We start from the raw sequence: 15,875 nt of genomic DNA on the forward strand, positions 1-15,875 counted from the left end.
AAGTATTAGAGTACCTATGATCACATTTAACAAAGAATGGCTCCCATACAAATAGTGATATCATTTCTTGATGGCATGAAGTATTGCCAACATAGTACGGGAGATGCAAATGTTTGGTGATTAAAAAGGAGTGCACATCCCATCATAATGAGTTCTTGTACTTGCCTTGCCACTTCTTCTTTTTCAACCTTTGACAACCTATATGGTGGTGTGTTGGTGGGAGGTTGACGGGCTTGGCATGTGTCTCAAGCTCTATCACATGATCCACCCCTCTTTGCCAACAAGCACTTGGGCACTTTGAATACGTCTTCATACTCCTTGAGAAACCTCTTCATACTCCTTGAGCAACCTCTTCATACCTTCATGCATTACTTTGTCCTTGTGTCACCATTTTCTTCTTCCTTTACAAAGATGTAACATGTGCATACAACCCATACTCTTCATGCTCCCTCTTGAGTTATGCAGCATTAATCAACTTCATCCTTGGCATATAAGTTTTGATTAATGTAACCGCTTTATTACCATGCAAAAAATGCATGTATCCAAGCTGTAAATTCATTATGAAAGACCCAAGAGTAGCCAAAACTGATCACATCCCAATACACCCAAGAGTAGCCAAAACCGATCACATCCCAATACAATGTCAATGGAACCCATGTCTAATACAAGAAATTTAGCCTTACAAGTGTAATCATTTATGAGACTATCAAACTCACATCTTTTCATACCAATGTGCAATCCATCTTTGCCTGTTAGAGCCGCACCTATCAAACTCACATCTTTTCATGCCAATCCATCTTTGTCCGTTAAACACACCTATCAAACTCACATATTTTCATACCAATGTGCAATCCATCTTTGCCCGTTAGCCACACCTAGTGAGTGTAATTACAAGTAAGAAGCAAGGGTGGACAACCTGTGAAGGCATTCGAAGTGGAGATGTGTCATTCGCATTTAGCTCCAAGAGGAGAATTAACTTGGTGTGTTGTTTGCAAAAGAGTGCCAACCACAAGTACATGAGTTCCTAGTCTTGAGAGCAAGAGGGAACTAGTGGTGTGGGTATTGCAAAAGATGTGGAAATTTATGAGTTGTCTAGCTGCCTACCATGCACAACAAATAGCGAGAATGATAGGAATGCATGCATTACCACAGTAGCTCCCTAGCCATTAGCTTTACCAACCCAACCTACAACTAGATCAAATGCTACTCATGTGTAGCAATGGACCCTACATTGGTAAGAAACCCATACAAAACCTTAGATGTCTCACTGCTGGTGTTACCACCACATCCAATGCAGCAAGGAACCATGCTGACGAGACTAGTACATATGGAACACATATCAGATGAACCCCCTAGCACATCAAAATTTTATGTTGATTATCGGGATTCAACCCTTGTGCTATCGAAATTTTATGTTGACTATTGAGATTCAACCCCTAGGATATCTAAATTTTATGTTGACTACTGGGATTCAACCCCTACGCACATTGAACTTTTATGTTGACTATCGGGACTCAACACATATCAGATGAACCCCTAGCATGTCAAAAATTTATGTTGATTATCAGGATTCAACCCCTATGCTTTGTAGCACCACATTTTTCATCACTTCTTCTTGATTCTAACTTAACCTACTCATTTGCTGGCTCAGAGGTTGAATCATTACATACATCATACTTTTCATCTTACACCTTCAGAAAAATTAGGGTTTCTCAAAAATAGGGTTTTCTGAAATTGGTATTATGAGAGGTTGTAGCACCCCTTTAATGCTTGTAATACACCCTCAATTTTTAATATTGATGAAAAAATTGACATTAATGCCTTTCTACCTCGTCATGATTTTTTCAAGTGCTTGCTCTGATGTTGTTTAGGTCTTAAGGTCCTTTCTTCTCTACTTTTGTAGAAGCCCTCCTATTGTAGCTAGCATATTGTAGCTAGGATCTATAGGAAAATCTTTATGGAGCTCTAGCTATGGCAATGGTGGATTCCATCTACTCCTTTTGCTTATGCGCCTGTCGCCCTTACATAAGAGCAAGAAATGCCCAAACCAATCTTTGTTAGTTAGCGCCATTTAAGGTGCAACCTCTCTTACCTTTTGTATTGTGCTTATGCGCCTATCGCCCTTACATAAGAGCAAGAAATGCCCAAACCAATCTTTGTTAGTTAGTGCCATTTAAGGTGCAACCTCTCTTACCTTTTGTATTGGGCCCATGTGCTTTTGCATTATTTTGCGGCTATGACTTCAAGTAGAGGTGCGAGCAATATTCGCATAGGAGTGGCTTGCACAAGTGAGGGTAGTATATGATGGTGATGATGTGGAGTGCTATAGAATGTCAGGTGGTAGCCGTAATGTGAAGCCGATAGTGTATGGGTGTGGCCATATAGTAGGTAGCAACTTGGCTCCATGTGAGAGATGGTGGGGCTATAAGTTCACCACTGAGATAGCAAATCAAGGTCATAGGTGATGATAGCCTAGGCCAATGCTGATGGTGAGGCTGCTACAACTACCTTGGAGATGCTTACATTTTCAATGTGATGGAGTACAATCGGCAGATGTTAATGCTATGGTCTAGTGGTATCCATTACATGGGACTTCAAAGAGAAGACAACAAGAGCAATATCATTGATTGTTTCTCTTGCTGCTTTTGACATGGTAGAGGTAACCAACTAGGTTCCATTGGGTTCCTTGATAGGAATACCCTATTGAATGCAATCTTTAGGGTGTCAAAATTAGCCTTGTCTTTTGGTTTCAGTGATCACAACCACTATCCCACCTTCCCTTCCATGGTGAGAGGCTAAAGGCACTCACCCTTGCTAGGTCATTGGGTCGACCACATATGTCGCACATTTGATCAAACACTTCTAAGTGTGCAATGGGATCTCTAATCCCATTGAACTTTAGCATCAACTTTGCAATTTGCATTGGTTTGGTCATTTTTTGTTATCTCAGTTTTGGCATCACTATTCTGCAATTGCTAGTAGTAGAGTTGCTAACAAGACCCTGTCATCCCCATCTCTATTTGGGTTGCTATCCTCACGATATCTTCAATGGTTAGTGCAATAGGAGAAGGTTGAGGTAATGGTGAAGGATAGTATGGGTACTGGTAGGTTTGGTGGTGGAATGGCATATGCAGATTATTACCCTTGCCCTTGTGGGAAATTTGGGGTACCACTAAGGGTAGCCATGTAAGGCTAGGTCATACTATGGGATATGGGCTCCTCCCAGTGTTAGATCTATTCTAGAGCTTCTTGGGTAGTCTCTTCATCACTAGTAGCTTGGATTATCGTTGAAGTAGTCCTGATGGCAAGATTTAGCCTAAAACCCTCTGCATTGCTTGTACCAAGGTCTAATGCTGCAAGCCCAAAGATGTAGTAGCTTTAGAAGTGGTTTTAATCTAATGCTGCAAGCCCAAAGATGTAGTAGCTTTAGAAGTGGTTTTAAACACTCCTGTATTTGTGTTTTAAGAGCTTGATGAGCCAAAATCTGTTGATACAACTGCTATCCCTATTGTGTCCATGCTAGAAGATGTGGCGTATACAAGCGTGTAGACATAACTGTTATTATAGGAAGAAGCTCTGATACCAATTGAAGGTTCATGCCTGATTAGGGTTAGGCTAGTCTAGCGTTAGGGGCATAGGCGATAACGCCCATGGAGGCTCAAAGATCAAATCCATGGTGGTTATGTTGAAATAGTCAACAAGGAGAGAGAAAGAGACAAAACAAGCTAGAGAGAGAGTGAAAGTACAAGACTCAATGATGTGACTATTTATTGAGTTCTTCAATCAAATTTTAAGCCCCTTTATAGGTTACAAAGGTTTTCTTAATGACATCACTACTTATCTCAAGCACACATATAATATCTAGATATTATGTGACCCCTCTAAGAGGTGGTTCACATACATACATAATAATGTATAGCCTTAAGAGGTTGTTCACACACATGGACACCCTTATACATACTTAAAGGTGCTTACACAAACATGTTGCCACAGTTTAAGAGTGTTTACACACAAGACATAGGTAAGACCTTGATTTTTCGACAAGAATCCCTAATGGGAGAATACACCGAGTTGGAACTACCACCAACTACAAAGATTCATGATGTATCACATCTAAAAGCTTACCTTAGGTTGGAAGTGCTTGTGCCTTACAAGTGCAATAATTTAGGAGACTATCAAACTCACATCTTTTCATACCAATGAGCAATCCATCTTTTCCTATTAGCCGCACCTATCAAACTCACATCTTTTCATACCAATCCATCTTTGCCCGTTAAACACACGTATCAAACTCACATATTTTCATACCAATGTGCAATCCGTCTTTGCCCGTTAGCCGCACCGCGAGGCCGCACCAAGTGGGTGTAATTACAAGTAAGAAGCAAGGGTGGACAACCTGTAAAGGCATTCAAAGTGGAGATGGGTCATTCGCATTTAGCTCCAAGAGGAGAATTAACTTGTGTGTTGGTTGCAAAAGAGTGCCATCCACAAGTACATGAGTTCCTAGTCTTGAGAGCAAGAGGGAACTAGTGGTGTGGGTATTGCAAAAGATGTGGAAATTTATGAGTCGTCTACCTGCCTAACCATGCACAACGAATAGCTAGAATGCATGCATGCATTGCCATAGTAGCTGCCTACCATGCACAACGAATAGCTAGAATGATAAGAATGCATGCATTACCATAGTAGCTCCCTAGCCATTAGCTTTACCAACCCAACCTACAACTAGACCAAATGCTACTCATGTAGCAATGGACCCTACCTTGGTAAGAAACCCATACAGAACCTTAGATGTTTCACTGCTGGTGTTACCATCACATCCAATGCAGCAAGGAACCATGCTGACGAGACTAGTACATATGGAACACATATCAGATGAACCCCTATCACATCAAAATCTTATGTTGATTATCGGGATTCAACCCTTGTGCTATCGAAATTTTATGTTGACTATTGAGATTCAACCCCTAGGATATCTAAATTTTATGTTGACTATTGAGATTCAACCCCTAGGATATCTAAATTTTATGTTGACTATTGGGATTCGACCCCTACACACATTGAAATTTTATGTTGACTATCGAGACTCAACACATATCAGATGAACCCCTAGCATGTCAAAAATTTATGTTGATTATTAGGATTCAACCCCTATGCTTTGTAGCACCACATTTTTCATCACTTCTTCTTGATTCTAACTTAACCTACTCATTTGCTGGCTCAGAGGTTGAATCATTACATACATCATACTTTTCATCTTACACCTTGAGAAAAATTAGGGTTTCTCAAAAATAGGGTTTTTCCAAAAACTAGGGTTTTCTAAAATTGGTATTATGAGAGGTTTTAGCACCCCTTTAATGCTTGTAATACACCCTCAATTTTTAATATTGATGAAAAAATTGAGATTAATGCTTTTGTACCTCGTCATGATTTTTTCAAGTGCTTGCTCCGATGTTGTTTAGGTCTTAAGGTCCTTTCTTCTCTACTTTTATAGAAGCCCTCCTATTGTAGCTAGCATCTATAGGAAACGCTTTATAAAGCTCTAGCTATGGCAATGGTGGTTTCCATCTACTCCTTGTGCTTATGCCTCTTTCGTCCTTACATAAGAGCAAGAAATGCCCAAACCAATCTTTGTTAGTTGGCGCCATTTAAGGTGCAACTTCTCTTACCTTTTGTATTAGGCCCATGACATTGTGCTTTTGCATTATTTTGTGGCTATGACTTTGAGTAGAGATGCGAGCAATATTGGCATAGGAGTGGCTTGCACAAGTGAGGGTAGTATATGATGGTGATGATGTGGAGTGCTATAGAATGTTAGGTGGTAGCCGTAATGTGAAGCCGGTAGTGTATGGGTGTGGCCATATAGTAGGTAGCAACTTGGCTCCATGTGAGAGATGGTGGGGCTATAAGTTCACCCACTGAGATAGCCAATCAAGGTCATAGGGGATGATACCCTAGGCCAATGCTGATGGTGAGGCTGCTACAACTACCTTGGAGATGCTTACATCTTCAATGTGATGGAGTACAATAGGCAGATGTCAATGCTATGGTCTAGTGGTAGCCATTACATTATGGGACTACAAAGAGAAGACAACAACAAGAATATCATTGATTATTTCTCTTGCTGCTTTTGACATGGTAGAGGTAACCAACTAGGTTCCATTGGGTTCCTTGATAGGAATACCCTATTGAAGGCAATCTTTAGGGTGTGAAAATTAGCCTTGTCTTCTGGTTTCAGTGATCACAACCACTATCCCACCTTCCCTTCCATGGTGAGAGTCTGAAGGCACTCACCCTTGCTAGGTCATTGGGTCGACCACATATGTCGCACATTTGATCAAACACTTCTAAGTGTGCAATGGGATCTCTAATCCCATTGAACTTTAGCATCAGCTTTGCAATTTGCATTGGTTTGGTCATTTTTTGTTATCTCAGTTTGGCATCACTATTGTGTAATTGCTGGTGGTAGAGTTGCTAATAATGAGCCCCTGTCACTATCCCCATCTCTATTTGGGTTGCTATCCTCACGATATCTTCAATGGTTAGTGCAATAGGTAGTGGTGTAGGAGAAGGTTGAGGTAACGGTGAAGGATAGTATGGGTACTGGGTAGGTTTGGTGGTGGAATGGCATATGCCGATTATTACCCTTGCCCTTGTGGGAAATTTGGGGTACCGCTAAGGGTAGCCATGTAAGGCTAGGTCATACTATGGGATATGGGCTCCTCCCAGTGTTAGATCTATTCTAGAGCTTCTGGGGTAGTCTCTTCATCAGCACTAGTAGCTTGGATTATTGTTGCAGTAGTCCTGATGGCAAGATTTAGCCTAAAACCCCCTGCATTGCTTGTACCAAGGTCTAATGCTGCAAGCCCAAAGATGTAGTAGGTTTCCAAGTGGTTTTAAACACTCCTATATTTTTTTTAAGAGCTTGATGAGCCGAAATCTATTGATACAACTGCTATCCCTATTGTGTCCATGCTAGAAGATGTGGCGTATACACACGTGTAGACATAGCTATTATTATAGGAAGAAGCTCTGATACCAATTGAAGGTTCATGCCTGATTAGGGTTAAGCTAGTCTAGGGTTAGGGGCATAGACAAAACAAGCTAGAGAGAGAGAGAGTCAAAGTACAAGACTCAATGATGTGACTATTTATTTATTTCTTCAATCAAATTATAAGCCCCTTTATAGGTTACAAAGGTTTTCTTAATGGCATCAGTGCTTATGTCAAGCACACATATAATATCTAGATATTATGTGACCCCTCTAAGAGGTGGTTCACATACATACATAATAATGTATAGCCTTAAGAGGTTGTTCACACACATAGACACCCTTATACATACTTAAAGGTGCTTACACAAACATGTTGCCACACTTTAAGAGATGAATTACCTAGTAATGATAAATATAGTTTGCTAATCCTAGCTATGGTTTCTCCCTTTTGAGAAGATGAGTGAGCCCTCCTGTATGAGTTCTACCATGCAAACTCCGGTTCATGAGTGTTCCCCTTTCTTTCTCATTTCTTGCCTCTAGTCTAGGCATCACACACATTGCTTCCGAATCAAGGATTTTTATAGGGTACGTACGTATTCTATGACACTTTTCAGGTTTCTACCAACATTATTTATGTCTTCTCCATGTTGAACATGATTGATCATATGTGTGTGTACAAAACTGTAGCAACTTGCAAGATAGCCACTCTTTTAATGCTCTCAATACATGTGTGGGGGGCGGGGGGGAGGTTAAAGTAACTTGGTAGAAGCATGGTAAGGTTGTCCATAAGACTTTGGGTTTCAAAAGATGGTCAGTGTAAAAGACGATAGCCTGACATGGAGGCTTCATGTTTGGAGCTTATATCTGGTGGGCCTGCGGTTTATTTCTTAACTTGTTCTGTGGCAGCCTAATTCAAGCAGATAACGATGATGACGATACTCATGACCTTTGGTGGTCTCTATGGAATAAATAAATAATCGAATGTAGCATCTTAGGTGGTGTTTAGAAATTAGAAGGGTCATTGGAATCCCGTCGATCATGTACCTTGATGCAGGCTATCTCCTTTATATCTGTACATCTTTTGACTCAGACAGTGCTCTCTTCTCACTTTGTATTCAAGGGCAATCTCAAAGCTCTCGCTCTCTCTCTCTCTCTCTCTCTCTCTGTCTGTGTCATATTCATCTATATCACCATGACGCTTAAGATCCACGGTCTAGCCAGGTCCAGCTGCACTGGGCGTGTGTTGACCACCATTTTCGAGAAGGAAGTCACAGACTTCGAGCTGGTGCCTGTTGATCTTGCGACTGGCGCTCACAAGAAACCAGAGTACCTTGCATTGCAGGTGATCCTAAGCCAACAGCTCTGCTCCATGCTCAATTAATGGTAGCAGCTAGTACGCAATTTGTGTGCCTTACTGTGGCCTGATGCATGCAGCCTTTTGGGGTTATACCAGTGGTGGAAGATGGGGATCTTACGATTTTCGGTGAGAGATATTATTTTTTCCCGTGTTAATGGATTAGGGTTTACTGGACATGGATGCATGCATACACGTGATGTGGGTTGCAATATAACTGCGTCTGCATGGGCGGTTGCAGAGTCCCGTGCCATCGCCAGATACGTGGCCCTCAAGTACGAAGGGCAAGGGAGCCCGTTGTACGGTAGGACGCTGGAGGAGAGGGCGCGCGTCGAGCAGTGGTTGGAGGTGGAGTCGCAGAACTTCCATGCGGCGGCGTCTGCGCTGGTGTACCAGCTGGTGTCGTGTCCGAAGAAGGGCGTGAGGCCAGACGAGGAGGTGGTGAAGGCCAACATGGAGAAGCTGGAGAAGGTGCTGGACGTGTACGAGGCGCGGCTGTCGGAGAGCCCATACCTGGCGGGGGACTTCTTCAGCCTGGCCGACCTCTCCCACCTCCCGCGCACCAAGTCCCTCATCAACTCCGCCAAAACGCCCCAACTCATCACCTCCCGCAAGCACGTCAATGACTGGTGGCAGCGCATCTCCTCTCGCCCTTCCTGGATCAAGGTCACTCAAATGGCAGCCGCTCCATCCACATAGGCCAATAATGTGACCTTCAATTGTATCCCGGCCGCTCTTATGATTTGGTTGTTGCGTGGAGTACTTGTTAATTCATATACACGCTGCATGGTTTTTGCTCTTGGTGGGTTCCATCATATTGTTTCCTTTTTTTTAAAAGTTTTGCCCGGTTTTTATATACACAATCACACACCCACCAACTTCGGTTACGTGGACGCACAACACTACAGAGAGCACAGATCGAACCCGCACCACTACTGGCTGGGACTTAGTCCGCTTTAGCCTCTCCATCATATTGTTTCGTGAGCATCATTCAAAGACTAGGAGACGATTGGTGGAGGACCCAAGTTCAAATCTGGCCCACCCCTCCCCCTCCCCCTCACTCCACAAAGGGGTGATAGAGTGTGTATTCTTCCTGTTTAGTTCTTACATCAATAGATAACTTCATGTTAGGAGTGAGTGGTATGGGTATGCCATTGCAGGTAGCCGTATCATAACGATGGAGAATCTTATCGATAAATTTAGATTGAGATAATTGTAGGCCACCATGGACATGGTCATAAGTGACCTGAACTCCAACACATTAGGAGAGGGGACTGCCAGTATGAAGAGGGAAGGCCCAAGAAATCTAATTCTTCGCAGTCAAAACCTAGATCCGATTTTACTAAGAAGCAAGATGTCATCCACATATATAGTGGATTCATTATATTAGACTTAGATGCCATTAGGAAAATTTTGGAGTTGAAAAGGGCCCTCTAAGAAAAGCCATGTCATGACTTCACTAGAAATACATAGATCCAACTATTGAGAAGCAAGATGTCATCCACATAAAGACCAACGATGACAAAGACAGTGGATATATTATAGTAGAGTTAGGTGTCGTTAGGCAAAATTGTACTAAAAAGGGCTCTCTAAGAAAAGCTATGTCATGACTTTGCTAGAAAAAAGGGGGCCATGGTGAACTTTGTGTACCTTACGTCAAAACCCCCACATGTGAAATACCATTGAAAAGCGCTTGAAAAGTAGATTCCAAATCTACCACCTCTGACAAAGGTGGAGTTGATACATGCTCAAGTTATGCCTTTCCCATTAAAAGATAGATTCTAATATGTGACATCTCAATGCATGTGGGCTCTACAACCTGCACAACCTTTGTCATGTATGCATAGTGATGTGCCACATAACCATCATAGGTAAACCTCTGCATAGGATTCTTCACTCTCCTTGATCTTCACAGCTTTGCATTCATGGCTTCCATAGCCTTCTTTACACCAGGTGTTCTCATAGCTGGGATCCCAAGCTCCTCATCAAGGCTCATCTCTGAGCCACTAGACTCTCCATCAACATGAGAATGCCCTGCAGAAATGTCAGGCATACTAAGGGGCTCAACCACTTTCTCTTTTCCTTTATGTGATGTACTAATCACATTTGCAGGACTGGTATTATGACGCAGCCTGCCACTCCATGGTTTATCAACTGAACCACTAGACGAGGACTCTCCTGGTCCACTCAAAAGACTGTGATTGCTGACTTGCATTCTGTGCAACCACACTTCCACTCACATCAGCCCCAATAGCTTCTTTTTCAGCAGCATACCAGCTGCTCATTTCATCAAAAACAACATCCCTGCTTACTCTCAACTCACGTGTAGCAGGGTTATAGCACCTGTATCCCTTTTGCTCAAGGGAATGTCCAATAAACACACATTTTTCAGCTTCTGGATCCAGCTTAGTTCTCAGCTCATCTGGCACATGCACATATGCAATGCATCCAAAGACTTTCAGATGAGACAAATCAGGTTTTCTGCCAGTAAACCTCTCCTCTGGAGTTACATCATGTATGGCTGCAGTTGGAGTCCTGTTCATGATGTAAACTGCTGTAGAAACAGCCTCAGCCTAATAGCTATGCGGTATATTCTTCTCTTCCATCAATGCTCGCGCAATCTCAGCAATGTGCGTGTTTTTCCGCTCAGCAACTCCATTTTGCTGCAGAGTGTATCTGCATGTAAACTGTCTCCGAATATCATTCTTCTTCAAAAATTCAGAGAACTCATTGGAGAAGTACCCTCCATCTGATCTTAGGCATTTTACATATTTCCTTGTTTGCTTTTTAACCATAACTCTGAAATTCTGAAAGTGAGTGAACACCTCACCCTTCTCCTTCATGAAGTATACCCACACTTTCCTTGTGTGGTCATCAATAAATGTCACATAATACCTGCAGCCTCCCATAGACATGGTCTTCGTAGTACCCCATACATCTGAATGCACAACATCTAGTGCATTTCTGCTCACATATCTGTTACGTGGAAATACATGCTTTGTTTGCTTTCCAAATTGGCATGCTTCACATATTCTCTGCATACCTTTCGCTTTAAATTTTGGAAGCCCTGTCACAATTCCTTTAGTCTGCATAAACTTCATTCTCTGCACATTCACATGTCCAATTCTTTTATGCCAAATGTCTGTGTCTGCCACAATTCCTGAATCATTTGCAAACATCGCAGCACTCACTTCAGGCATGTTTACATTCAACGTAAACATTCTGCTCACTCTGTTGCCTTTTGCAACCAACTTGCACCTATCTTTAAAGTCTTCAACATAACAACCATCAGGGTAAACCGAACCTGCAAACCCTGCTCAATTATCTGGCCAACTGAAACCAGATTCTTTGTTATGTTCGGAACATGAAGTACATCTGCAAGGTACTTCACTTTGCCATCCTGCATAGACAATGGCACATCTTCAACATGGGCAATTGGATGAGCAGTGTCATCCCCTGTTTCCACAAAACCTGGTCTTTTAAGGTTTTTCATCTCCTTGAACCACTCCCCATGACTTGTCATGTGGTTCGAAGCACCTGAATCAAGATACCATACATCATCTTTATGTGCTGCTTCAACATTTTCAGACATGGCATTCACGACATGCTGCATAACAAACAACCTTTCATTATCCTCATTGTTTCTGCTCGAGGATGCATAGTTGTTTTGCTGCAATTTTCCATTTTGCATGTCAGCCTGCTTCTTATAACAATCTGCCTGCACATGTCCAGGCTTACCACAATAAAAGCATCCACGTGTATCATTATACTGCCTTTGTCTAAATTCCGTTCACTTTAGGATCCTCGATTCTTTCAAGTATTTCAGATTCCTTTTCCAGGGAATCTAGGAATAAATCAGTCACAATTATTTATGTTCATTCAACCACGCATGTTTCTGGTCTTTTTTTCAGGGAGTTCCTTTTCCCGTTCAGAATGTACCCAAGATTCTATTTTTTGAGAATCTAGATGTATACTCTATAATTCCAAAAGTTAATGCGTTCATAACTTCTCTTTGTGATTAAAACTTATTCATGTTTTCTTGATGCATTCTTATGAATATTTTCACATTCTTTTCTTAATTTTTCCAAAATAAGATATGCTCAATATTCTTCTTTTTGAATAAAAGACGACTTCATGGGATTTAAAAATCAATTACACCCATATTTTCTCTTTCAGCATAAAACATTTATGTACCCAACTAATTCATTTTTATCTAAATGAATCATTCTCATAATTCTCATAAATTGAATGAATCTAGAAAATTTATACATAACTTTTTTTGACAAATGAATAATGCTCAAAACTCCACTTTTAGCATAAATTTTATTTTGCATAAATTCATTCTCTAATGATATAAATTTTTCCATAGCTTCTCCATATTTTCTATGAATTGAGAATGCTTAAAATTACACTTTTAGAATAAAAATTAATTATGTATAAATTTTATTTTTTTAATGATAAAAATTTTACCATAGTTTTTTCATATTTTCTATGAAATGAGAATGTCCAAAAGTTCACTTTTAATATAAAAATTAGTTTATACAAATCCCTCATTTTCTAATAATAAACTTTTGTCATAGTTTCCCCGCATTTTCTATGAAATGATAATACTCAAAGTTCCTCTTTTAGAATAAAAATTGCATAAACCTTCATTTTCTACTACTGATAAAATTTTGCCGTAACTTCCCCATGATTTTTATGAATTGAGAATGGTTAAAATCACACTTTTAACATAAGAATTAGTTTATGTATAAACCAAAGCTTAAACATAAACATTAATTCATCATAATCAAGAAAAGCATGGTTTTTAAGAGGAAACCCATAGAATAAAATGCTTTCCAAGCATGAGGGAGGTTGGGAAGAAGAATAACATTAAAAAGAGAGCATAAACAACATTGTTTAGGCTTATCCTTGGTTTGCTCGATTCTTTTACCTTGCAAAAGTTGAGTAGTCCCCAAAGAAAAGGCTTAGCCACCAAGGGAAAAGGGTAATTTTCAAGAGAAGAAGAGGTTTAGGAAAACCCCAAAGCTTCACAATGGAGGGCCAAAGAGGGATAATAGAAATACACTACACTGAAAATTATACTAGCATAAAGTTACTCTAATATGAAAATACAAAGGATTGGGGATCTATTTATAGGTGTGGGAGGCCACCAACCAAGTCCAACTTGAATCTAGAGGCTTCTAGCTTTAGTTTGATCCATTTTGGATAAGTTTTAGACTAGTTTTGTCCACTTTTTGATCTAGTTTGAAAGAGGTGAGAGGAGAGATGAAATATCTAACAACTTTATGATATTTTTGAATTAAAATACCTCCTTGATGTGATTTCTAGGCGCCTCCTTGATGACCCTTCCCGAGGTGTCAAAATTCTATTTTTATTCTAATAAATCACATTTTTTACTAATAAACCCCAGTACTAGCCATCTCTTCATCTTATGTGAGAATTTACTCATTTTTAGGGGATTTTCTTTTATTCTTTGAATTTTTCTCATCCCAACACTTGGGTTAACTCTATTGGCCCTTTAGAACACTCTTTGGACCTTAATAAGAAATTTTCTAAAATTATATATCCCTAGGTTAAGATGTCCAATACACATTTTCAATTAATTTCTAATGCACATTGGAAAACTCTTTTTGAAATTCTGCTTCAGGAGATCTCTTCCTATTGACTGGGAGAAAATACTTATCTAAAAATATTTTAAAACTATATTATCTCTCACTAGAATATTTTCTCTCTCTAGACCAAAAACAAAGAAAAATAATATTTTCTTGCATTCTGAAATAGGGGATCATTACAGAGATTGAAGGGGAGGTTCTTACACCTTTACATCTCAAAAGCCAGAGGGAGGAATCTTACATCTAAAAAGAGATGTATCAAATTTGAAAATTTCTCTCCCACCTCTTCTATACATAGTAGGGAGTCTAGGATGTCCGGTGTATGAGGTGCAACACCACTTGAAGTTTTGCACATGGATGGAGTGTTCGAATCAACCCTTTCTCTTTGCCTTGCTTCATGTGTATATTTTACCTCATAAATTTCTGTATAACAAGTTGCATGGCGTGTTGGGCTTTGAGCATATCCACATCAACTCTAATGTTATTTTGTAACCCTTTTATGAACTCTCTCAATTTGTACTCCTCACTCAAGCCTTCTACATGGAGTGAACTTATGCATATAACCCTTTACACTTCTCTTTCGAGTGAGATCATCCCATTTTTCCACCATCCTAGATTGGCTTAGGGCTAAAATGGACGTACGTCAGACTCTCATCTTATTCTTGAAATCCACCCAAGTAGTGATCATGTAATCATGAACATTTAAGTGCCGCCCCATGCATGGACATAACCCTCCAAATGTAATGTAGCAAACAAGACTTCGGCTCTATCATGTAATCATGAACATTTAAGTGCCGCCCCATGCATGGACATAACCCTCCAAATGTAATGTAGCAGACAAGACTTCAGCTCTATCACTACTACGAGTACTAAGCTCAAAGTAAAGTTTCATCTTGTTGATCCATTGTTCAAATTCTTCTTTAGAAGAACCTTCACCTTTGAACTTTTTAATGGTAAATTTATCCTTCATCCCTTTAAACTTATCTCCATCACCTCTATGATGTCCATGTGATCTAGCATGATTAGGTCAAAACTCATTGAAGTGATGATTAACCATATGCCTTCCAAGTTCCATCCATAATTGGCTCATCCAAAGCTAAATCCTTATCCTTATCAAGGTTTCTTCCTCGCATTGATGATGAACCTTGCATCCTAGCTTGTTGTGTAGGCATTCCATACATGTGTGACCCACTATGATGCATCGATTGTGGAGGTAAATTCTCTTTTGCATGTGTAAAACCATGATGTGACCATGGTTGAAAGGCAAACTAGCTTGTAAAGAATTTGATCCATTTGTATACCTTGCATTCTCAAATGGTATATGGCCTTGTGTCCCACTAACTTGCAGTTTGTTTGATGTATAGGCATGCCTTGTTGGCTCACCCAACATCTCTTTGCCTCTACTCCACTCTTGTTTCAAGTTAGAGACTCCATCTTGGATTTCTTTGCCCACCATGAAATGAAATCTTTGATCCATTTGGTCCACCAAGTTCTTATGCCTTTCCATGGTTAGGTCATCATTTCTATCCATTCGGTCACAAAGCTTTCGTATGAAGTACAAGACGATATTCATGTCTCCTCCAACTTTAGGCACCTCCAATGTATCAACATCCTCATGTGCTACTTCATTGACATTGCTTTCTTCCTGTACTTCCATGTGAGAGGATAGATTTGTGAGTTGCTCCTCCCTTACATCATTGGCACCCACTTCATCATGCACAAAAGCTTCCTTGAAGTTGCCCTATGTTTGAAGTTTTGGCCTCTTCCCATTGTGATAGTTACAAATGTAGTTTAGGCATAAAATACTCAAATCTTGTTGAAATCCTTGGTTTTTTGCTTGATGGCGCGATATTGATAAGTACTACCTACTCCAAAGAGGGTTTGGTCAAAGTCAAAGTGCAAGTATATTATG

General features: G+C 40.3%; 1 protein-coding gene across 1 annotated transcript; it reads left to right on the plus strand.

Annotated features, from left to right (window-relative positions):
• Window positions 1-8,116: 8,116 nt before the first annotated feature.
• On the plus strand, window positions 8,117-9,127 carry LOC147626727 (glutathione S-transferase F10-like). Its single transcript, XM_086816740.1, has 3 exons — window positions 8,117-8,336; window positions 8,429-8,477; window positions 8,590-9,127. The coding sequence occupies exons 1-3, from the start codon at window positions 8,187-8,189 to the stop codon at window positions 9,045-9,047; spliced, it is 657 nt and encodes a 218-aa protein (XP_086672866.1). The 5' UTR covers window positions 8,117-8,186; the 3' UTR covers window positions 9,048-9,127.
• Window positions 9,128-15,875: the final 6,748 nt, after the last annotated feature.

The sequence above is a fragment of the Cibotium barometz genome, chromosome 22, assembly GCF_041138505.1.
Source record: "Cibotium barometz isolate CiBa-2024 chromosome 22, ASM4113850v1, whole genome shotgun sequence".
NCBI classification, from domain to species: Eukaryota; Viridiplantae; Streptophyta; class Polypodiopsida; order Cyatheales; family Cibotiaceae; genus Cibotium; species Cibotium barometz.

Bases quoted from the DNA above. Each gene is read 5' to 3' on its own strand.
- LOC147626727 (XM_086816740.1), top strand. From the start codon at position 8,187: ATGACGCTTAAGATCCACGGTCTAGCCAGGTCCAGCTGCACTGGGCGT. The intron at 8,337-8,428 runs GTGATCCTAAGC...TGATGCATGCAG, and splicing joins CAGAGTACCTTGCATTGCAG to CCTTTTGGGGTTATACCAGT. The intron at 8,478-8,589 runs GTGAGAGATATT...GGGCGGTTGCAG, and splicing joins TGGGGATCTTACGATTTTCG to AGTCCCGTGCCATCGCCAGA.